The sequence below is a fragment of the Python bivittatus genome, unplaced genomic scaffold (genome assembly GCF_059951505.1).
Source record: "Python bivittatus isolate LINGU-HERP-01145 unplaced genomic scaffold, Pbiv_v1 ctg000480_np1212, whole genome shotgun sequence".
NCBI lineage: Eukaryota > Metazoa > Chordata > Lepidosauria > Squamata > Pythonidae > Python > Python bivittatus.
In genome coordinates, this window is record NW_028277075.1 from 72,289,396 (window position 1) to 72,314,289 (window position 24,894).

The 24,894-nt window shown below is 38.6% G+C and overlaps 4 protein-coding genes across 4 annotated transcripts; 3 read left to right on the forward strand and 1 right to left on the reverse strand.

Moving 5' to 3' along the window:
- Nucleotides 1–2,084: 2,084 nt before the first annotated feature.
- Nucleotides 2,085–3,032, reverse strand: LOC103052153 (olfactory receptor 5L1-like). Its single transcript, XM_088146281.1, has one exon. The coding sequence runs from the start codon at nucleotides 3,030–3,032 to the stop codon at nucleotides 2,085–2,087; it is 948 nt and encodes a 315-aa protein (XP_088002407.1).
- Nucleotides 3,033–7,320: 4,288 nt separating this feature from the next.
- On the forward strand, nucleotides 7,321–8,259 carry LOC103051447 (olfactory receptor 8D1-like). The gene has a single exon (XM_007439606.2). It carries the CDS (start codon nucleotides 7,324–7,326, stop codon nucleotides 8,257–8,259), a length of 936 nt encoding a protein of 311 aa, XP_007439668.1. The 5' UTR covers nucleotides 7,321–7,323.
- Nucleotides 8,260–11,052: 2,793 nt separating this feature from the next.
- LOC148215027 (olfactory receptor 5F1-like) lies at nucleotides 11,053–13,213 on the forward strand. The gene is made up of 2 exons (XM_088145110.1): nucleotides 11,053–11,940; nucleotides 13,160–13,213. The coding sequence occupies exons 1-2, from the start codon at nucleotides 11,053–11,055 to the stop codon at nucleotides 13,211–13,213; spliced, it is 942 nt and encodes a 313-aa protein (XP_088001236.1).
- Nucleotides 13,214–21,661: 8,448 nt separating this feature from the next.
- LOC103051921 (olfactory receptor 5AS1-like) lies at nucleotides 21,662–22,606 on the forward strand. Its single transcript, XM_007439608.4, has one exon. The coding sequence runs from the start codon at nucleotides 21,665–21,667 to the stop codon at nucleotides 22,604–22,606; it is 942 nt and encodes a 313-aa protein (XP_007439670.3). The 5' UTR covers nucleotides 21,662–21,664.
- The last annotated feature ends 2,288 nt before the right edge of the window (nucleotides 22,607–24,894 follow it).

Here is a 24,894-nt window from a genome sequence, read left to right on the forward strand (position 1 = left end):
AAAGAGAACAGAGCTCCTACATCTTTAACAATCATAAGGATAAAGAAGTTCAACTGGTAGAGTTTGCCATTCTTCAAATCTTCATCTCGCTCTTCCATCTGTTCTGGCAGTGTGAAAGCATAATTGTGGCATTGTTGCCCTATTGAAATTAATTTAGTACTAACTTTGATTTATGTATCAAGGAGCCATATCTATATGTGATATTACAATTTCAACATCAAAACAACCATTATAAAAGTTTAAAACTTTTGTTAGAATCAATAAATATTATCTATAGTATTCAGGGGCATTCACATGGGAGAGAGGCATAAAAAAATTCAAAATAGCAGCCACAACTACACATTCAAAGTGCTACGTGCAATGCATCTAAAAAGGGGTCAAAATTTTGATTTCATGGTTGTGACCAAACCTTGACTATTTTGATCTCCTGATACTAATCTGCCCTTAAGGTCCCTTTCAGGAAAACATTCAGATTATCTTGAAACTCTTTTGCTCTTCTGAAAATGTTAACCAAAGACTATTTGGCTTAGCAGTACACACTATAGAGAAGTCTGCAGACAGTATTAAGGTTAGTATAACATCTAAACCAGTGTTTCTCAGCCTTGGCATCTTGAAGATGTGTGGACTTCAACTCCCAGAATTCCCCAGCCAGCCCATGCTGGCTGGGGAATTCTGGGAGTTGAAGTCCACACATCTTCAAACTGCTAAGGTTGAGAAACACTGATCTAAAACTACATGTCTCCCCTATTGACCAAGAGAGGGCAATCATTTATTTGCTGAAAAACATGCTTATTTTCTGAGAAACATGCTTATTTCTCCCCCCCCCTTTGGCAATGAGAATTGTAGGGGATGTATCAAGTAACAGGATTGGCCTACACTGCAGAAGTGTAGCCCCCCCCTTCCCGAACTGAGGTAAGTGTTATTTTAATATTTTAAGCATATTCTAAGGGTTAGCAAATTGAAATGGCCATAAAGCTGTGGGAAAGTGACTCCTAACAGTGGCTGCATACCCTGGCCCAAATCCGTGCAGAGTTTTGTCCAAGAGCCCCAGTCTGACTCGATAGTGGCAAATAGTACCATGTTCTGCCCCAGATAAAAAGAGTTGCAATGCTTTTCAAAGAGAGCAAAGGTTTCTGGCCTCTGCAGCTCCAAGGGGTCAGCAGAACAGGAGGCAAAGGGAACTTGAGATGCCCCCAAGAGAACAATAAGCAGATGTTGATACTTGGCCCTCAGCTGGAATTAGCCCCTGTTCAAAACCGTCCTGTTTGCAGATTAGAGTTAGGGGAGGGGACATGTGGAGGGAGAGAAGAGGAGGAGGCAGAATGATCAGGGGCAAACTCCATTTATTATTAAGGATGTTCCATTTGCTTCCTACTGTTACTCAGAACAAGTTCCTCAATACTTATTAACAGTATTGTTAATTGTTAATAATTAAGAGCCAGATTGGTCTAGTGGTGAAGGTTCCAGGCTAGAAAGCAGGAGACGGTGAGTTCCAGTCTCGCCTTAGGCATGAAAGATGGATGGGTGACTTTGGGCCAGTCCCTCTCTCTCAGCCCAACTTACCTCACAGGGTTGTTGTGGGGAAAATAGGAGGAGGTGAATTAGGTATGTTCGCCACCTTGAGTTATTTATAAAAATAATAAAGGCAGGATAAAAAAAATCTAAAAAAAAAAGTAGAAGTCAGGGTGAATACAGGAAACGTTTCCCTGCCTGTCTTATTGTTGATTTCTTTTCAAGAAGGAGTCATGCTATCTCGAGCCTCATAAGGATATGAGCCTTATGAATCCATATTTTTATAATAAGGGAGAACACCATGGGAAAAAAAATCCTGATTTTTATTTTTGAGTACTTTAAAGTAAACAAAATGAAACATTCCTTTCCCTACCAGCTGTCCTCAAGAAATGTATTGCAGAGCTATACAACACAAATATAGGAATGCTGGAATTGCCTTTAGGTTTCTTCCTGAGAAATGCATTTTCTCTGTCATTGCAAAGGAAGTTTTTATGAGCACTTAGTTGAGAAGAGTGTCTGTCTTTATTATGGGATATCAGTTGGTTGCCTTGACATTAAATGAGAAAATCCGTTCAACTGGTTGATGGAGAAAAAACTTTTCTCTCCACCAACCTTTGGAAAGCTCCTTTCACTTCCTTATTCCTCAGACTGTAAATCAGAGGGTTCAGCATCGGGATCACCACTGTGTAGAAGACAGAGGCAATTCTGTTTGAATCCCTTCCACGGCTTGCATTAGGCTGGCAATATATTAGGAGAATTGTCACATGGAAGACTGAGATCGCTGTGAAGTGAGAGACACAAGTGGAGAAAGCCTTGTATTTTCCCTTGCTGGAGTGAATCCTTGAAACACATGTGATAATTAAAATGTAGGACATGAGAATAATTATGATGGTGCTACTTTCCACCAAGGTGGCAAAAATGAAAAGCAGCATCTTATTGAGCTGGATGTCTGAACAAGAAAGAGTTAACACTGGCGCAACATCACAAAAGAAGTGGTGGATGGTATTTCCACAGAACGGTAGCCGAAAAGCAGAAATTGTATGAATCAGAGCACAAATAATGCCCCACAGATAAGAACTAAGCACTAGAAAGATACAGACGTTTCTGGACATAATCACAGTGTACAGTAAAGGATTACAAATGGCTACATACCGGTCATATGCCATTGCGGCCAAGAGAAAAGATTCAGCAACAACAAACATGATGAACAGGTACATCTGAAGTGCACATGCAAAGAGAGAAATGCCTTTTACTGCAGAGGCAGTAACAATCAACAATTTGGGTGTTATAGATGAAGAATAACAAATGTCAATCAAGGATAGATGGCTGAGGAAGAAGTACATTGGGGTATGGAGACGAGATTCGACCTTGATTAACAGGATGATCCCAAGATTTCCCACCAGGGTCATAAGGTAGATTATAAGAAACATCAGGAAGAGAATGACCTGCAGACTTTCTGGGTGGTCTGAGAAACCCAGAAGAATGAATTGTGTCACCAGTGTGTAATTTCCTTTCTCCATTCCTTTCGGATCATGAACTGGAAAATATCATATCTGATATAATATGAAGAAACCCTTGACCTAGAAACCAGTCAAAGAACATGACTGTTTGTAGGCAACACCACACGACATGTTTCTGGCATCGTATTTTGTTCTTCAAAGAGTGGTTTCTTTTTTCATCTGTGAATGCTATTCCTTTGGGGGTGGGGGAGAGAAAAAGGAAAACACCAATAAAGGAGTGTTTATCAACAATTTTTTAAAGAAATTCAGCTTGTGGCTGCCAAACCAATCACTTATTGAAGCCCATCAAAGCATTTGATTGTAAAGAGATTACAAGTGAGATCCTTCCCAGTATTGCAGTCCCCATTTTTCACATAATATTTTACTAGGTCTCTTTCTATTGCAGCTCATACACCTTCTATATCTTGATCATAGTATACATGGATAAATAAAAACACTCCTAGACTGCAACCTATAGTGGTCATCTTCAGATAACCACAAAATGTGAAAAGAAGTTGAAAGCCCCTATTCATGTTGTTAGAATCAACACTAATCTATATGGACAGCTTTCTGGTTCTCATGGGGCTCATTCTGAAGGGTGCCTTCTGGAATAGAAAGTGAATAGGTTCCAATCTTCCAAGAGGGTGCTAACATTGCTCTGCAAAGCTTCTAAGGAGTGATTCAATTTGATAAAGCTTTGGTCGAATTACCTCTTTGAAGCAGTTTCCTGAACTGAAGCAGGGCTCAATTCAAGGACCTGCTTCCCCTTTATAGCCTATTCACAAATCTTGTTTTCAAAAAATATCTTGATTCTTGAATGGAATAAATTCATCTTGCATGGCGACTTGCAAATGCCAATAGAATCATGCTTTCTTCAAATCTCAGATCTCCAGTTTGATTTTCAGACTTAAGTTACATTGGGCTATGTATTCCACATCTTACCTGGTGCTACCTGACACTGAAAAGCAACAGAGCAACCCTAGAAACATACAGTTGTCAAGCCAATGGCAACAGATTCCTCTTCCTTGAACTCAAAGACAAGTGCAACTGGAGTGTATGAGGGGGCCTTTTTCAATCCTTTCTGTGACCTTTGGGATATGATCTCTGAAGTATTTTAGAGTATTCTGTTGCCTCCAGAGGAGGGAACTTCTCAGGGAATATCAGCAGCAGTGAAGGATTTCTGTAAGAGATGCATGTTGTGAAAACCGCCCATAGGACCGTCCCCTCTTGTCCAGCCAGGCACCAGCTTTCTTTTCCAAGCTTTAACATCCAGGTGCGTGAGCCAAGTTATTCTCTTGCCTGGTAAAAGAGAGGTCACAGCATCCCTGTACATAGCCTTCTGAAGTGTTCTGGGCTAATTACTTAGGGAACCTTATATGATGTGTACTTATCAACAGCTTGTGAAGTTGGAGAGGAGACAAATGAATTCTTCAGAATTGTTCCCTAGGAGCACTTTTCTGACATACCCTATATCATTTTTATTCATATGGAATCTCCCCCTAAAAACTGGGGAGGGGAACAAGGAGACTGAACTGAAAAGGGTCCTGTAGCACAGGAATGTTTGCATGTATTTGTCTAAAAAATTACTACTGCCTATCTCATCAATAAATTTTAAAAGCCTTTCAAACTTCATATATCTATAGCTGTATCGGTAACCACGTTAGTAGTGGTTACCACCTTTTCCCACCTTTTCTCTTGTTCTCAGAAGGCAGCAGCAGCAGCACTTAGCTGCTCTTGGCTGGACTGAAAAAAACTAAACAGGGTCAGATTGATTAGTCCTTGAACAGGAGACCACTGACAACACTGGGAAATCCCAGGTCTGATGACTTGATTGGGAAGTTGAAAAACATCTTGGAAGAAGGCAAGCGCAAATAACTTTCATATTGTTGACACCCTGCAAAAAAAATCCCACCACATCTTACACAGACATGTCTATGAAATCATCAGGAGTCAAGCTTGATTCAAAGGACATTATGTTTACTTCTTTCGCCAGGAGCTCAAAGAGTACAGAGCATCCATTCTCCTTAATTTTTCCCCCCAAAACTGTATGGGTTAGTCTTGGTTGAAGGATAGTTACTGGCCCAAAATCAGTGAGCTTCCGTGCCTGAGGATAGATTACTACCTGGACCTTCCCAGTCCAAGTCCAACAACTTAACCTCTATACATATAGTCCTCTCAATGGCTTGCTTTATTCATTTGTTTATTTAATGCATTTAATAAACAAAATGCATATGGCTGCCCATCTTAAATACGTGACCTTGGGTGGCTGACAACAATCAACCGTCCTCTCTTTGTGGTCCAATACAAACATTTGATAACATTTTTTTCCCCTGAAATTGGTCTGTTTAAAAGAGAGAAGTCACCTGCAGCCCCCAAACACTTCCAAGCTTAATATGCTCCAAATCATCACCCAAGCCAAAGGAAGTGAGTTTATGTAAATGGCCTACCCCATTCTAAAAATAAACAAATGGAATAATAACTAACTGGCTCAGAAGAAAATGGCCATGCCATGTGAAAGAAGTTCTCTTGATGAATGAGTGACAATATAGATTTTTAAAAAATAGATAGAATAATCCTATAATAGATAGAATAATCCTGTCCTATAAGAAGAGAATCCATGGCAAAGGAAACATCATTTCCTAAATTAGCTAGTTCAAGGCTGGCCAGAGTAGAAATTAGCTTGTCTTCCCTCTGTCACTTGAAGAACCTTCAGCTGCAGGGCCACAGTCCAGCCCTAGCTCCACCATCACAGACTGGCACCATTATTACTTCTTTTTTGGTAGAAAAGCCCTTCAATGATATCCTACCATCTGCTGAAGATCCTGTGAAAAGCTAGAGAGGTAACTCATGGCCAGGAGGCCACATGGCCCTTGACATCTTTTTCATCATACTGTTGACAATACTGCTGCTAATTGTCTTAGCAAATGTTGGGCTTTACTGAATATTTTAAGAGTGGTTTCTTTTTTTCTTTTCTTTTTTCACTTTTGCCAACTGGTCCTGCCCACAGTGATACTATTACCTGGCACACAGTAGAACTCTTGACACACTACAAACAATATGGCTGGTTTGGCACTTGGGTACTCAAAGCTTCCCCACTCCTAAGCTATAGAATTCCAGTCTAAAATTGATTAATCAATGTATGTCATGGAATCCTTATTTTACACTATGTAGTGACAGAAATAAACTGACAATTTGATGCCACAAGCGGGACATATGCTTCCTAACAAGGTGCATAGACGAAAGTGCAATGTATGAATTAATGAACCTCTAGATAATTTCACAGCGGTTTTCTTAACAGAAATGAATCCTCCCAGGCTCCCTTCAGCAAACAATCAAACCACAAGTAAGGAAACCATTGGAAGCAAGACACAGGCAAGTTCAAAATTAACCATTCTTGTATCCCAAGAGTGAGTGAGATCATTATTCAGAAGTGCTTGGGGGAAAAATAAATTATTTGCAGCAGTTCATAGTTCCAGATAAGCAAGTATACAAAAGTAAGAAGCAGAATTTCTTAGGTTAAAATGAGAAGACCTATTCTCTCCATTCATGCCTCTTCCAAGGTACTTTCCCTTTTTGTCGGGATGTCTGATCCTATTTCCGCTATTAATCAGTTGCATTTGGTGATGGCTTTGCATGATCAGAAAGCACTCTTTCTTACATGAGGGCAGGCATCCAATAATCAACCTTCCCCCCACCTTCTATACAATTCTGCATTGTATTCCATACTGGAGCAACTTTCCAAAGGGAAGAGAGCACCAATGAATAGGGGAGATAACTGAACATTATGTGTATCTTGTGTAAATCAAAGTGCTTCCTGGTACTTCAATATCAACCCTGGATGTAAATGGTTATAATGATGTGTGCATCTTATGAAATGGACAGCTAAAAAAATCCCCTTACTTTAAATAGCAGGGAAGAGATTTAAATTAAAGTGGGGGGATAGATTTATTAGAAACATATGGCATAGATGTAAAGGAGGATTGAAAGAGGAAAATAGTACTGTAGATTACAGTACTCAAATTTGGATCTATCAGGAACATGATGAGTGTTTAGGAAATAGACATCTGAAAGTCTGAACTTGAAGATATAACTAGGTTTAGCAATGGCTTGGCTACAGGAGAAGGAGGAAAATATTGAATTGAAGTTGATTCTAAAATTCCATGTTAGAATGACAATGGAAATAACAGGGAAAATAGTTTATAGCCTATGGTGTGGTGACATTTGCTATCTTTAAAAATGTGCTTCTCTTCTAGTTTCAGTGGTTTCATCTGACAAAAATCAAAGGCTGGCATACAAAGCTTTCATCAAAAGAATGCCTGAAGGAAATGCCTCCACAGGAAGTGATTTTATTTTTGTGGGCTTTACAGATCAGTATAAATGTCAAATGTTGTCTTTTTTGTTTTTCTCAGTTGTTTATATTTTTACCATGGTTGGAAACCTTGGCATGATTGTATTAATCAGGATGGACTCCCGACTCCATACACCTATGTACTTCTTCCTCAGTCATCTCTCTCTTTTAGACATGTGCTATTCTTCTACGATTGTTCCCAAAACACTGGTGAATTTCTTAGCAGGCAGAAAGACAATTTCATTTGCTGGATGTACCACTCAGCTATTCATCTTTGCAGCTTGTGCTACCGCCGAGAGCTACCTGCTGGCTGCCATGGCCTATGACTGTTATGTTGCAGTTTGCAAGCCTCTGCTTTACACAGTCATAATGTCACAGAAGGTTTGTAAGGGGTTAGTGGCTGGGGCATATGTTCTAGGTGTGATGAGCTCAGCTGTACATACCATCTCTATATTTCGCCTCCCATTCTGTCATTCTCATAAGATCAACCACTTTTTCTGTGATGGGCCTCCACTCCTAACCCTTGCCTGCTCAGACACTCATTTCAATGAGAGACTTCTTTTTGCTGTGGTTGGGTTCAACATCCTGATCACCACAGCAGTCATTCTAACATCCTACATGTCTGTCCTCACCACTGTGCTGAGTATCCACACTACTAAAGGCAGGTGCAAAGCCTTCTCTACCTGTGCTTCCCACTTGGCTACTGTCACGTTGTTCTATGGAAGTTCCCTCTTCATGTATTCACGGCCAAGCTCAAGCTATTCCTTGGATCAGGACAAGGTAGTTTCAGTGCTGTACTCAGTTACAATTCCCATGCTCAACCCACTCATCTATAGCATGAGGAACAAGGAGGTGAAAGATGCTCTCAGAAGAACCAGAGGCAGATTCCATTGTTCATGAGTAATGGCACCAACTATTGCAAACTCAGCAAATAGAGTACAGATAAACCTTTTTCATTGCACAATAACTGGGCAGGATAGTTAACCAAAGGTTTGAGGGGCTGGGAAGAGCATGTGGGAGATGTCCTTGAAGGTCTATTTTAATGTATTTGAAATGCTGCCGTTTCTAACAGCCATGGTTTCTATTCAGATCTGCTCTTGACTTAGTTCAGGAACTAATTTTTATTAACCTCTGTGGTAAAGAATCTCCTGATACTTATAGAACAGAGTATTCTCAGTCTGTATGACAAAGCCACTAAAAGTTACAGAAGTTAGCATTTCATCTTAAATTAACTGAAGTTGAGCTGGATTTTAATAGAATATAAAGGTAATCTGTGAAGGATCTTTTCACAAGATTGACCAAAGTAAAAGAGAATTTGTATGAAGCTTAAATACATTCCCTACAGGATAGAATAAATACCTATATATAAATAAAGTTTATAATCCATAATCTGGAACTTTACTATCAAGGACACAATGAAGTAAACTGCTGCTTTTCAGAAATTCAGTCATTTAAATTTTTTTATTAAACATCCTAATCACTGTAATGATAATTAGAAAATACAAATGCTAAAGTTCATATGTTTCAAATGTTATTACACTAAACTATATGGCTTAAATTAAACAGGATAACAATTAGAAACATAGTCTGTCATATGTAATTAAAAAGAGAGAGAGAGAAAGAAGAGGAAAGGAGGTGAAAAAGAAAAAGGATTTTTCAAAATTTTCTAGCTGTTTTGCTTTGTTTGTTTTTAGATATTACGTCTCTCAGATTAGTGGATGAGCTCCCATAAGAACAGTGACTGAAAGTATTTAAAGGTGGTAGTTAATAGCAGGAAGAAATGATTCTCAGATCAATCTCAGAAAGTGAATGGGACCTAGACATGAATAAGATTAGCCAAACCTTCTGGGAACACTGGGAGTTAGGTATTGCCAGAAAGGATTATAATAACATGACTGAATTGTTAAGAGCAGATGAATTCTGGAGCTACCCAACTGGTAACCCATTGTCCAGTTAATTTCTTCCTGGTCATAAAGGTGGGAAATCTTATTACCACTCAGGTTAGATAAATTTCTCTTTCTTCCATTTGCTCATTGTATGAATGACTGAGAATATGAAAGGTAGCTAGACAGGAATGTTGTGTGCACTGTGTGTGAAAAGTATATGAGGTATTTGACTGGGGTATTTGCATAATGACTTGATATATGTTTATCAGTGTAACAGCCAAAATACGCAATGTTGGAAAATCCATATACTGTATATCACATAACTTTTTTTCATCATTGAAGAGTGAGTTCTTTAAAATTCTGTTCTATATTCTCAGGATTCTCCAACCCCTTGTGGAACTGTTCCGTTTATAGAAATTAATAGAGAATTCCATGCACACAGAAATGGCTCCTTCATGCATGTTGTAAGATTAAACACAGGGTCAAAATGGAATGAAGACAGAGGCAGAGGCAGAGGCAGAGGCAGAGGCAGAGGCAGAGGCAGAGGCAGAGGCAGAGGCAGAGGCAGAGGCAGAGGCAGAGGCAGATAGTTTCGCTGTTATTTTCTCCTTTTTGTGGCTTAAATAATGCAATATATATACTCTACCCAAATGCGGTTATCCTGTGCAATTAGGTTTTGCAAATGACTTTCAGGAGAAGAAAATCCTTTCTACTAACCCAAAATACACATAGAAGGAAGCATATAGTAACATATATATGCTAAAATGCAAAACTGAGTTATTCTCTTTATTCAGCAGAAATCAGATTCACTTCTCATGGATGCATTAGTGATGCATCAGTACTGTCATATAATACATATACTGCAATAGGCAGATGGAAGGAAGTTTCTGGATCCAACCTTTTCCTTGTATGGTCTTAGATCTTTTTCAAGCCTATAAGCATGGGATAGACTCTCCCTATTCCCATCAGTCTAAAATAGCACGTCCTCGGTATTGGAACATTACCCAAACATTTATGAAATGGGTTTTACAAAACCAAGATGTCCACATCTAGAGATATCTACCACCAAAGATTAGTACTGACAGTTCTACAGTGTATGTGCTGATAAACTTTTCTAAGAAAAATAGGAATGTGATTGTTTCACGAGAGACTGCTTAAGTGATTTCTACTGCTACATCATGAAATATGGACACTTGAATTTATCTTCCAGAAGGAGATATGTCCATGATAATCACCGCCCAAGCATGCACAGTCCTTCATGGAACATGGTGATTATCAGTGCACAGTGCTAAACTCCAGTGTTCATTATGAAATAGATATTGCTTAAAATGGGTTTGTCTGTGTTATTAATAACTGCATTTTAAATTGCTTGCAATAAAAATGGAAAAACAAATTCCTAAAGCAATATATTGCTGCATATTAAAAGCAAAAGGATTTTTATAACATATTTTTCAAAACCTAAAGTTCATGATTATTAAATTTTAATAACATTTCACAAATACGGAAACTGTTTTATTTTTGCAGACTGAGAAAGAATCATATAACATTGTTCTCTCTACACTCTAAAGCGACAAATTAGTATCTACTGGCAGCAAATCCCCTTAATAGACAGCTGTGTCATATTTAATCATGACTTTCTCTCTTGATGATACAGGGTTTGGGGTAGAGTTGTGGGGGTGTTTTGTTGTTGTTGCTTGGCTTTATTAAATTTTTTAAAAAATTAAAATGTTTAATTATGACTTTGGAAGGTACATGAAGATCCATATCTATTCTGCATAAACATCACAAGAATCATTCAGAAACAGAGATGTCTATTGAAAATCACACTGCAGTGTCTGAATTCATCCTCCTAGGATTTGCAGAAAACTCAAAACTGAAAGTTACAATTTTTGTATTTTTCTTACTAATCTATTTTATCACAGTGGTAAGTAATTTGGGCATGATTTTGCTGATCAGAATGGACACTCAGCTTCATACACCCATGTACTTTTTCCTCAGTAACTTGGCTTTCATAGATCTTTGTTACTCCTCCAATATTACCCCCAAAGCCTTAGAAAATTTTCTGGTAGAGAAGAAAACCATTTCCTTCACAGGATGCATCCTCCAGATATATTTCTTTGTTGCTCTTGCAAGTACGGAGTTCATTCTTTTTGGGTTGATGGCATATGACCATTACATGGCCATCTGCAATCCTTTGCTGTACCCAACCCTCATGTCCCATGCCCAATGCCTCAAAATGGCAGGAGGAGCCTTCACAGCCGGCTTCCTGAACTCCATTATTCATACCACTCTGGTAGGTACTTCATCTTTCTGCCAGTCTAATGAAATCAACCACTTCTTCTGTGAGATCCCCCAACTTCTCAAACTCTCATGTTCCAATACCTTTTTAACTGAAATACTTATTTTTATTTGTGCTGGAATTAATATGTTGGGCTCTCTCCTGATAATACTGAGCTCCTACACATGTATCCTTTCCACAATATTTAAGATGAACTCAGTGGTTGGCCGCGAAAAAGCTTTCTCTACTTGTATCTCTCATTTGATTGCTGTAATCATATTTTATGGAACGGGCCTCTTTATATATTTGCAACCCAGTTCAAACTATTCAGAGGATCAAAATAAAACTGTTTCTGTGTTTTATGCCTTCATCATCCCAATGCTTAACCCTTTAATCTACAGTCTGAGAAACAAGGAGGTGAAGGATTCATTGAAGAGAACAATGGATAGAAATCTATTTTCACATTTGAAATAATTATTAAGTCTAGAGTGTTTCAACCCACCTAGATAAGCTCGTCAATTTGTGTGTAACAGTTGTTTTTTACTTTCGAACAGTAAAATACTGTAAAAATTATAAATATTTCTAAAATATTGTAAATGATTATTAAAATGGTAAATAAATTAAATGACCTTTTATAGTAGAAGGTACCATGGAAGGAAAAACTGATGGGGAAAGGTTGGAGATATTGTGTATGCATGGCCTGGTGAAGAAAAGATGGTGAGAAGATATAACAGCTATCTTCGAGCATCTGTTGTCATATAGAAAAAGGGGCAGAATTGTTCAGAGTTGTTCATGAAGGCAGGACAAGAAACAATGAGTTTAGATTACAAGGAAGCAGATTTCAGTTGGACATCAAGAAAAAATTCCTAAGTGTAAGAACTTTCCAGTAATGGAACAGACTGCCTCAGAAGATGGTGGAATCTCCCTCACTAGAGAAGTTTAAATGGAGCCTGAATGGTCATCTGTTGGGAGTGCTGTACTAGTTGATTCTTGCACTGATGTGATGGAATGGAATTATGAAGGCCAAGCTCAGGGAGATAAACATTTTCTTAGCTCACCAGAAATGTGTGGGAGGAACAAGAGGATGAGACTGGCACCTCCCTGAGGAATTCACACTGTTGTGGCTGGAGGACTTTGGGAACTGGGGGTTTAGTCTGGGAAGATTCTTGCTAGAGGTTGTAGCTAATAAACATAGCTCGACTGAATTGGCATTGTCTCTTGGAGTTCCTTGGGCTAGGCCTGACATCAATCTTCCCAGACTCTAAAACCCCAGGTTTCAAGGATTATTTTCCTGTTTTATTTATTAAAATATCCCTATTTAAATGAAGTTATGGGCTTTGTGGCTAAAATATGTGGTTTCATTGGTGGTAGAATCATTATTTTGACAGCTTTTCTAATTGTCCTCAGCACCTACATGTGCATCTTTTCAACAGTGCTCAAGGTTAACTGATTGGGAAGCCAGCAAAAAGCCATTTTGATCTGCCTCCCCCATCCGGTTGCTCTGATCATGTTTTATGGCACAGTTTTGTTTACTTGCAACCCAGTTCAAACTATTCTGAAAGTCAGCATAAAATCATGGTTGTACTGTATGCCTTCCTCATCCCTATGCTAAGTCTTCTGCCTGAGGAACAAGGAGGTAAAGGATGCTCTGATAAGAGCAGTGACTAAGAACATTTCAAGTTTAAGATAAACATGTTTTTCTGCAGACTGCAGTGCTGTGAATTCAGTTCAATAAAGTGCCAAGCATTGTGTCCTGATTCTGTGGAATATTTAAATTGATATTTTGTATTAAACCAGACCTTTGAATGTTCACTCAGCTGTTTATTATCTTCGAGAACCTGGACTAAGCTGATTTAAAGCAATGTTCTCTTTCAAGACACTGAAATGTTGTGAATTAAATCAGGGTGAGGAACAGTTTTGAGGCTTGAGGCCATCCTTTAAAATAATTTTTCATCTCAAAGACCACACCTCAAGTCATACGTCACAATCCCACTTGCCAATGCCAGAAAAGACTTTCCATATCAGATGAGTAGGCAGGAAGAAAGAGAGACAGAAAATAAGCAGAGCAAGAAAAGGGATCTAGAATCCTGTTCTTTGATGTGCTGAATCTGTATTACTGGGGATTTTTTTTTTTTTAATACCAGGAACATTCAAAATGAAGTCTTCCATTTGCTATCTGAAATTCTGCTTCCCCTCTCCCCCCCCCCCCATTTTTCTGATCTTGGTATAGGCTACATTAAGATCTCACTGCAGTGCATTTAGAGGGAGGGAGGAGTTCCAAGCACTGAGGAAGGAAGAGGAAACTTAGCCCTTCCTTCCTTCCTTCCTTCCTTCCTTCCTTCCTTCCTTCCTTCCTTCCTTCCTTCCTTCCTTCCTTCCTTCCTTCCTTCCTTCCTCCCTCCCTCCCTCCCTCCCTCCCTCCCTCCCTCCCTCCCTCCCTGGAGCATCTCTCCCCACATACACATACACACCTTGAAGATTCACCTTGTGCAGCTATGAGCCTTTAAAAGAGTGTCTGTTAACTAGACACACTTTTAAAGCTTTGGGAGGATAAGGAAATGTCTTATTTCCGATCAGCTGCTGCTTATAAGAAATACATAGCCCTTTTTCTGCTAGAATAAGGAGTGGGCAGCTTGAGGGATATAATTCAGATCCTCAAAGGTGAGGCAGTATGAGCTTAGGAGAGAGAATGGGACATCCCCAAATTTCTTACACATAATGTTGGGAACCTCCATGAGCAGTTGAGGCGTTTAGGCTGCTTGCTATGAAGCTAAAGTTTTCCCTTCTTTCCTAGGTCCCTTGTCTTCCATTCCTTTGAATCAGGAGAACAGTTGTAGAATTCTTTAGATATTCAGTGAGTTTTTTAAAAAAAATTACTTTGGAACATACCCAAAATTACATTGTACAAATCTCATAGTCTTTCAGGTTAACAGATATGATTGAATTTTTGTTTTGAACATGGTCACATTTTAATTGTCAAAGCTTCATATTTTCAAACAAACAAAAGCCTTTGGTAGTACTGAATCTAGAGGCCATTTACGAAAAGGGATGTAAAAGCATTCTGTCACAAATTTCTATGGGAACCAGTTTGCAAAACTTATCCCTCTCCCTCCGCCCCCGCCCCCCATCCATCCATCTATATTACACATATATCTTTGTGAATGATAAACTTGAAAGTTGCAGGCAAAAACTAGTAGTAGGGTGGAGGCTGGGGGTAAAAAACTTTAATTCTTGGAAAAGTATATTTTAAAAGCCTATCTCAAGAATAATATCAGGGAAATTTGTATTAGAAGATTTCCTTGAGAATTTACATTAACAGCTATGTCAACTAGAAAAAGCTGTGTGCAGAAGCTTTGTGTGCTAGAAAAATTACATATGAAAGAGGATGCATATTCTTAACTGGATTTTAAAAAACTTAAAAAATTGGTGAGCCAAATGTTGCCTATTACTGTAACATAAAAAATAAAATTATTGTTGGAAATGGGAATCCAATGACACTCATGACCTAGTGACCACAAGGTAAATGGAGTGTTAAGTATTTACTGTTTGTCCCCTCTTGGCACATCACTTTGCCTGCTTTTTATCTATGAGATTGGGAATCTGAGATCACTTCCTTCTGCCTTTCTTCCCTGGCCCCCAGTACAGAGCACATGCTTTTTGGTTCTTCTTCTGATAGGATTTAGGGGGCTTTGTCTATGCCTCTAATGCATTTCCTGTAAATAACTCTCCTCCTTTTTGTTGTAGTTCTACAACTTGCTTTGCTAATCATTGCCTAGGTCAGATTCCACTCTCAAGAACCCTCACGTGTACACCTCGAACAACTTGCAACAATGATCTTGTCTCTTCTATGGCTATTTGGGGCTTGCATGGGAAATCAAGCCCAAAGGGAAAAGACAAGACAGGTTTCTTGGAGAAGAAAGCATTTGAAGGCTCCATCTGTTTAGTCAAAAGATTAAAAAAGGATGTATCCAGGATCTGGAGGGACAATCTGAACCAGTGTTTCTCAACCTTGACAACTTTAAAATGTGTGGGCTTCAGTTCCGAGAATTCCCCAGCCAGCATGGAGCTATATCATCAAGCTTTCTTATTGCCAAGTATTAAATACCATAAGCCAACAATTGGTGTTAATTTTCTGATTTGGGCAACACTGGAATATACATATATAGCACGTTTGGTTGGAGGGATAGTATTAGGATCTAAATACAGCAGAACTCTAATATCTTTGGAAACAATTTTGTCAGTTAGAAAGCTATGGAATGGAATGTCTAATAAAAAAAAGATTCAATCCTTTTTCCCATGCTAAATGGATTCTATGGGGAAACCCAACATTAAAACTTGGGGGAAAGATGGTGATATGGAAAAGTTGGATGGAAGTGGGGATATTGACTCTGGACCAATTGATAGATGATAAAGATGAATTTTTAACATATATTATGTTAAGAGATAAATATAATCTATCAGATATATCCCAACTGCAATATCTATAGCTACAACATTTGTTAACAACATTATTTGAACCAGCAGCATTTTCAGCTTCCAAGACAGCCAAGATACTAGAACAACTTTTTAAAGCCTTTAGAACTACAAAACCTACTATTAGCTTCTATAGATATTTGTAATCAACAAATCAATCTGATATGCAGATGTTAAGAGATGAGTGGAATAAAGAATTAGAGGTTTCTACTGTATATTGCCTAGACAATGGGAGAGTGTCTTAACTTCTATGGCAAGAGTGTCAATGGGCCTTAAATTACAACCTATACAACAAAAAATAATATTTAGAATTTATTTAGAATCTATGTTTGTATAGAAAAGGATTGTCAAAAACAGCATATGTTTTTACAATGTCTTATACTTATCAAGTTTTGGGAGAAAGTACTGGAGTATACAAATATGATTGTGGGACAAAAGCTAATATTTTCAGAGGATAATATTCTATGGAACTATGCATCTAACACATGGAATTTGACATCTGGACAATGTAAATGGATTCTTTGTGTCCTTACTATGGCCAAAAGACTGATATTGCAGCACTGGAAAGATAAATGTATGGCCCCATTTATTCAACGGATTGAAGATGTGATTGCATTTGACACTTAAGAGCGGATTGCCTATAGACATAGACTTTGTATGGACAAGTATAATGAAATACGGGACTCATTTATACAAAACACAGTAGGTTAAAAAAAAAGATAGTCACATAAATGTATTGAAAGATTTATGCATCTGAATAGTATTGCATTAGATAAATATATATAGATTTGTAACTACTGTTATAATGATATACTACGTTTTTATTCCCTTTGTTGGGTTTTGGTCACTTTTTTGTAATAGCACTTTTTAATGTTTTTTTCTTCTTCTTGATAGTGTATGATTATTATTGTGTTCTGTTTTTCTTTCTTTTTTGTTATTCATTAAAAAGCCATTAAAATTATTTTTAAAAAAAGGTTGAGAAAGACTGGTCTTAATTGTAGTTGCTGCAAAGCCAGGGAGATGGAATTGTGCTAGGAATTCATCCTGTGTGGATGAAGGCAAAGCTGACTTCCAAACACAGAACAATAAATTCACCCCATCCCTGATGACTCCTCATCAGGGCCTCCTGCCTCCTGACAAATTTAAAAGCAACTTTAATAAGTCCAGAGTCATACTGATCTGCATGCTTTTGTTTACAAAACATTCAAATTGTTGTTGAATCCCAGAAGTGTATAAAAGAAGAATCCTCTCTTGGGCATAATTATTCCATGCCAAGTAGGTTTAAGGTTGTTTTGCAGCATTCTTGGGATCAACCAAGAAACAGTTTCCAGACTGTTATCTGCTACCAAACTTTTTTTTGTTATTTCTAAAATCTAATTTGTTCAAACTCCATGCTAAATCTCTTGATCCTGAGAAATTCCCAGACTGAACTTCTTTATTGTAAAAAATTGGTTTCAATATCTTCTTTATTGAAGGTGATGGGCAAAGAGAGTCCTAAGACACACTGCATATAAACCTCTTGGACTGAACTTGCACCTGCTCAGCCATAAAACTCAGTCTGAGATCTCTCTCTTTTTTTTTTTTTGTTCTTCAGAGAATGCCTCCTAGATGGGATGTAGTCAGTTCCTTTTTATCCATTTTTAAGGATTATAAATGATACGACAATCCTTTTTCATTTTTTCTAATCCAATCATGAGTTAAGCCCTCTGAACTGATGTAGTACAGTGCTGCCATACACACCCCAGAGATTTCACGGGAACCATCCGCTCCCTGCTTTGGACAATGAGGATGCTGTTCATGCCCAGTTCCTTCATTTGCAAACAGTTGTTCTTTCTTCATTCCACTGAGAATGAAGAATGCCAGATATTTCATACCCATCAGGATGGATCAAGACAAGAGGGCAGCTCACGTGGGACCCTTCAGATATGTAGGACTACAACTCCCATGATTACCAGCCAACACTGATATTCAACCTCTTTATTAGTATTGTGCTCTGACGCAGAGTGAACCCCAAACTCAAGCAAGTGAAGACAATTTGGGATAGTTCTAGTCACATGAGACAAGACAAACAGCTCCAATCCAGTATGTCCTGACTTAAAAATTGCCTATTAGAACTGTGCCCTAAATTTGCCTATTATTATTGAGAATCATGGGCTTGCACAAATGCCTGACAGTGAAAAAGAAGGAGGGGAAACTACTGGATTCAATGGTTGGCAAATATGTTCTTAAATCATACTTAATCATTAGAATTATAAAAATGTAGAGTTGGAAGGGACCATAAGGATCACCTAGTCCAATCCCCAGCAACCTGCAAGAAAACCAATTAAGCCATCCATGACAGGTGGCTGTCCAGCCTCTTCTTTAAAATCTCCAGAGTGGATTCTGCACAATCTCTGTAGGCTGACTATTCATTTTTGTATGGATCTTACTATCAGGAAGCTTTTCCTTTGATTTAAATGAAATTTAGGTAACTGCAACATATGCCCATTATTGCTGTTCCTATTTTCTTGACCTTCTTCCCTATAGCTTCCCTTCATGTACCTGAACATGGCTATCATATCTCCCCCACCCGTATATTCTTTTCTCCAGCCTACCTTCATAGAGCACAGGCTCAGATCTGTATCATCTTCATTGCCCTCCTCTGAATCTTTTCTAACCATCCCCTGTTGGTCAAATCAAAATGAGGAGGCCTATTGAGGCAAATTGGTCCCACCTCCATGCTTTGGCAAGGTGGAACACTTCAGCTGATCAAGATGAAGCACTTTCCTGAGACAGTGAGGATTGACATGTGGTGGTGAAGCATTTCACTGAAGTAGAACAGTACCATTTTACACATTCATGATGTGTGTTTGTGGATATAGGTCTGCAGTCATGGTTGCATGAGTCAGCCAAGTCTTACTTGAAGATCTGAAGTTTAATTCTCTCCATATATTTGTGAATGGTTTTTTGACAATATTGTTTTTAACAGTAGCCAAAATCAAGTAACAGCTTATGCTGGTCTTAATTGTTATGAGAATAAAGGTACTTACATTGCTTCTGGAAAAATAAACATGTAAAAGTAACTGCAAGATTTTACAAAGTAGACAATCCATATGTTTTGCCCCTAAAGCATATTTTAATTGATTGTTCTGCACATTTAACAATCATTTCTTGATTAAACTGCTTTAAGCTACTCCAGGCATCCTGGTCTCTGGTGGCAGACTGATGAATTCAAAACCTTTAAAAGCAGCAGTTTCTGGATCAAGGCATCAGACATTTCTATCCTGCCTCCCTGGTAAGTCATAAGAAATAAAAACCATTAGAGCAGAAACTGATCTGAAGATGGTGCTCTTGTTGTATTATGGGCGGTGATATAGCAGGAATCGGTGATGATGTTCCTTGAGAAAGGATGTTGATGACTTAGTCCTATTGGGGACAACAAAGACTGGCATTTGACTGGGTTTTTATGGTTAGCTGACTTGTGTGCTCTGGACAGAAAGGCAGAATACAAACTGAAATAATAATAACACCCCAGGCTTAACAATTGTTGATAAGAAAGACAAAAAAACCTGGATAGTGGACATTGCAATACCTGGAGACAGCAGAATAGAAGACAAAGAACTGGAGAAGATTACAAAGACCTGCAAATAAAAATAGAACAACTGTGACAAAAGAAAGCCAAGATAGTACCAATAGTAATAGGTGCCTTGGGTGCAATCCCAAAACATCTGGAGCACTACTTGAAGACCATCGACATTGATAAAATCACCATCAGTCAGTTGCAAAAGGCAGCTTTACCTGGAACAGCTGCATCTGCAAAGATACCTTTAACACCATGGAACAACCACATCTGTCCATCCCAGGTCCTTGGGAAGGACTCGATAGGTGGATAAAAATGCCAGATCCAGTCTAAACATCTGGCTGACTGTGCAACCAACAACAATAATTTGAAGGCAAATGTTTTGAGCTTTGGGGAACAAAAGAGAAACTATATTTATTAAGTGAAACAATCATTATGGAATAATACTGTCTGCATAATTTCTTTAGGATTTAATGCTGTGCTATTTTTATGGCATGGTTCAATTCTGGAAGACAAGCAATAATGGGATTAGGCATTGGGAGAAGGGGAAATTGATTGGACATGCATTTAATGTGTACTTACTTAAATCGAACACCAAGAACCAATTCCCACACCAAAATGCCATTGAATTTCAAAATTTTCTCTTTTATTACTTTTGCAACAATGTTTTCCAAGCAAAGGCAGCATAAATAGAAGGGGAAAATAGAGAAGAGTGCACAGAAATGCATATATTTGTGAAAATAAGGTAACATAATATATTAGGGGTACTATATTTATCTGAAAGGAAGGCTAGGTTTTTCCTAAGCATTTTACCTTCAAATGAAAACTGATCATCCTTCTTTCTTTCTTTCTTTCTTTCTTTCTTTCTTTCTTTCTTTCTTTCTTTCTTTCTTTCTTTCCGTCCATCCATCCATCCATCCATCCATCCATCATACTTTAGGGGTTAATGAACTCAAATTAAGAATCTCCATCCTTTCTGTTAAGTGTGAGGAATGACTGAAAAAATGCATGTAGTACAAAAGAAGTACATGCAAAAATAATTATACTAGAGAAAAAAATCACACAAAAATATATATGAACATTCATACTGTTTTAAATTGCAAAAGAATACAGCAGTGGCAGTACATGAATTTAAGACTGGGAAAAACAGACGCTGACAGGTCTGTCCCTCCCTAAATCAGATACAATAATTATGAATACATGCAGATTCCTTTCCTGTCACCAGCGATATCCACCCTCTCAAGCAAAGGTAAACAATACCAGTACTAATTCCTAATACTAATATTAGTAAACAGTACTGTGGCATGAAATTATATACCATTTCTCTTCTGAGTTATCGCCTGTATTGTTTATTTATTTCTTTGTTTATTAATATTTACATTCCACTCAAATCCAGAGATTTCAGGTGACTAACATCCCAATAAAAATTGTAATAAAATAATAATCATAACAGAAATATAACCATAATAACCATGTAACCATAACCACTGTCTAGCTATGGTATTTCTTGCTAGTTATAATGTCTAAGCAGGGCATTATTGGACAACTCTCTTCCTTTTCCATTGTCATCTCATGATGTTTCATTTCTTTGGTTTTCCATTTTTATGCCGCCCAGAAGGGTCGAAAAATTGGGCAGCTTTAGAAATGGGAGTTATAAATATAGAAGCCCACCAACCCATAAATGAATAAATATGAAAGGCAACCCAACAGGGCATAGCTCAGCCTGGCTATGGTCAAAACTTGTGTGAAGTTAGCTACATTGGCCTTGTTATAGGGAATACATATCTGGCACATCAGCCAAACCCATGTGCAAAAACATCTCTGAATACATGCAAAATTACGCTGAGAACATATTTCTTCAAAGAGAATGCAAACTCAGCCAAACCAAACAGACAAATGTCAGGTTTCCTTGGTCACTGGTTTCCCTGCTTATTGGTTTCCAGCATTTTGTTCATGAAATATCGAAGATGCCCGATGAGAATATTCTTCTTCTAGTTTCAGGGGGAAAGAGGAAGCACTTTTTGAAAACCAAGTGTTTGTCATTGTCCCCATAGTTCATATCTCTCCTTGATTTCAGATCCCGAGGCAAGGAAAACAAGAAGGAATGAAATGGCCAAGTGGAACCGCACAACAGTGCTCGAGTTCCTTCTCCTTGGCTTCACCGATCGTCAAGAGATCAATGCAGGCCTCTTTGTCCTCTTCTTAGTCATCTATGTGGTCACTCTGGTGGGGAACATTGGTATTATCTTATTAACCTGGATCTGCCCCAGTTTACGCAGTCCAATGTATTTCTTCCTCAGCAATTTGGCTTTCCTAGATATTAGTTATTCTTCCACCATTGCTCCCAAGATGCTGGTAAATTTCTTAAGAGAGAAGAAGGCTATTTCATTTGCAGGATGCATTGCTCAAATGTATCTGTTTGCTTCCTTTGCAGATGCTGAGTGCCTTCTTCTGGCTGCCATGGCATATGACCGCTACATGGCCATTTGTAACCCGCTGTTATACCCTGTCCTTATGTCTCACAAAGTGTGCATCTCTTTGGTAACAGGTTCTTATCTGATTAGCAGCATAACCTCATTGGTGCATACTTGTTTTACTTTTCACATCTCCTTCTGTGGATCAAATGTCATCAATCACTTCTTCTGTGACATCCCTCCACTCTTAGCCCTCTCCTGTTCCAACACCCACATAAATGAGATGCTCCTCTTTGCCCTGTGTGGTTTTATCCAAATGAGCACTTTTTTGTTCATCCTCATCTCCTATTCCTCTATCCTTTGCACCATTTTGAAAATTCCTACCAACAAAGGCCGCCAGAAAGCTTTTTCAACTTGCAGCTCCCACTTAATTGCAGTTGCCCTTTTCTATGGTACCCTCCTTTTCACTTATCTACGGCCTACATCCAGTTATGCCCTAGACACTGATAAAATAATCTCAGTTTTTTATACTGTGGTGTTTCCCATGATAAATCCCTTGATCTACAGCCTGAGGAACAAAGAAGTGAAAGATGCCTGGAAGAAAACATTGAGAGGAAGTGTTTCCTGCCATTTGTGAAGGCATGCAAAGAGAGAAGGAGGAGTGGAAAGTGGACATTAGAACATTAATACTAATGTAAATTCATATTTTTGACAGATTATGCCAAAAAGCCATACTTCTCTATGATGTTATTATGTTCAGTAGTAATGTTTCATGCTTTTCAATTAAAGAAAAAGAATGACATTTTCGCAGTGATAAATTAGTTCCTTCTTGGCTGTTAGTTAAAAAGGCATTTTTAAAGAATGATGAAATGTGTGGCTTCTGCCAAGTCTGTCTCCTCCTCATATGTCTCTGTTGTCATGGGCCTTGAGACAATGTAGGCTCAGCCCTAAGATGATACCAACCAAGTTTAATTTAGATTGTGAGCCTTGAGGCCAAAAACACAAATATTTAGAGCAGAGAGCTGAAAAATACTAGGATACTCAGCTGTGTTTTTTTAATGTATTTTTATAATATGCTCTAATGTTAAGAACGGCTTGAATCAGTTCACACAACACAACAAAGAAGAAAATGCAAAACATTAAAACAGGACAAAGGGTAAGGAAAGATTCCTTGGGAATAGCAGTTCTACTTAAAAGTAAATCCTTACTTATAAATCCCCTTGATCGGTTAATCTCTGATGAACAAGAAGTCACACTAGAAGAAGACTCTGGAGGATGAAGCAGATATAGCTAAAATTGAGAGAAAAGCAGTGCTGGACCTGTGGCTGATCTTTGCTGCTGGCTGTAGATTACTTGGTTCCAGTTCATTGGCTTGACTTGCTGAATCACACTTCTTGCATAAAGCCTGTGATCATCTGCTTCTGTTTTTTGCGTACTTTGAAACCTGCATTCTAATTTGACCCATATCTGTCTATGCTCTGTAATGGGACAATGGTAATGTTTTCTAAAAGAAAATACACAGTATGCTATCACCAGGCTTCGATATTTACTGTCCTCTTAAAGCAGTAGTTAATCAAATGGCATATGGGTAGGGGGACTTGAACAAAAAGAGATCACTTCACCCAGCTCTGACCTAAAGGTTGCCAAAAGTGGTATGGAAGGAAATGCGGTAGCCACCTAGTCCTCATATCTTGGACCTAAGCAAAAATAAACCACAGGAAAAATAGGCCTGTGTAAGTGGTTTTAACCTGAGCTTTGTGCTATAGAAGTAATGTAACCCACCCATTCAAGGTGGAAGATGTCAGCCCTTTGACGTAATCCAGACAAGAAGCACCTACCATGAGTACTAACACTACCTTTATTGTAAGGTTACAGTAACAGAATCTTGCAAGTCTGAAAGCCCTTCTCCCCTCTTTTACTTTTACTTTCCAGAAAACTAGGGAGGGCCCCTTCTGAGATGCTTCCCATGTCCCTTTTCCTTCTGTGGCCTGAGATACCTTTTGCTTGATGGTTGTCTGGTCTGAGGCTCTTCCATCTCCCAAGATCATTCCCACAGACCATTAGAGAAGTGATAGAATTTGCCTGTTTGAGGCTCTTCACATCACTTTGAGGACTCGTTCAGCAGTTCCAGTAGCCAAAAGTAGTGACAAAATGCACAGAAGCCTCTCCCAACTATTGGAATTGCCAAATGAGGGCAGAGAGTGAAACACAGTCGATGAGGCATTGATGAGGCATATCACATGCCTACGCACTTCAACAAAGTAAAACTCAAGCACTTGTACACCCTCAAGCTTCTGATCTTGGACAAATCCTGAGGTTTATCTGCACTGCCCTGTTGCCTCGTTGCCAGTACAGGCCAGGAATAATTTTTGGAGGGCAGGAATGAACTCTGAACACAACCTCTGTGCATGGCATGGTCTCAAAGCCATGTTTACCTGCTTCTGTCAATTCAGGCACTGCTGTCTAGTTTGCCTGCAGTACTTTACTTTCTTCTAGAACAGCCCCTGCCCTTTGACTATTTCAGAGAGGCAGGAAAGTCCCCTTACACGCTTTCCTGCTTTTCCTGAGTAACATCTGTGCAGATTCTCTTACAGCTGGTCTTTCTTACTAGCATAATGGCTATAACACTTGTCTTACATGCAGAATGTCTCAGTTCATCTGGAGATTGCCCACCTCCCCACCCCCACCCCAATGATTATTTTTCTTTCCTTGAGTTACCTTCTTTCCTACTGGGCTGGGTTTTTTGGGTTTGTGTTTGTGTTTGAGATAGTCTATTCATCAATTCATCAACTTTCCAGGAAAAATTTATTTATCTTTCCAGGGAAATTTATCTTTGAAAATGTGTTTCTCTCTCTCCCTCCCTCCCTCCCTCCCTCCCTCCCTCCCTCTCTCTGTGTATTCCAGTAAGACTCAGAAAGGAAAACA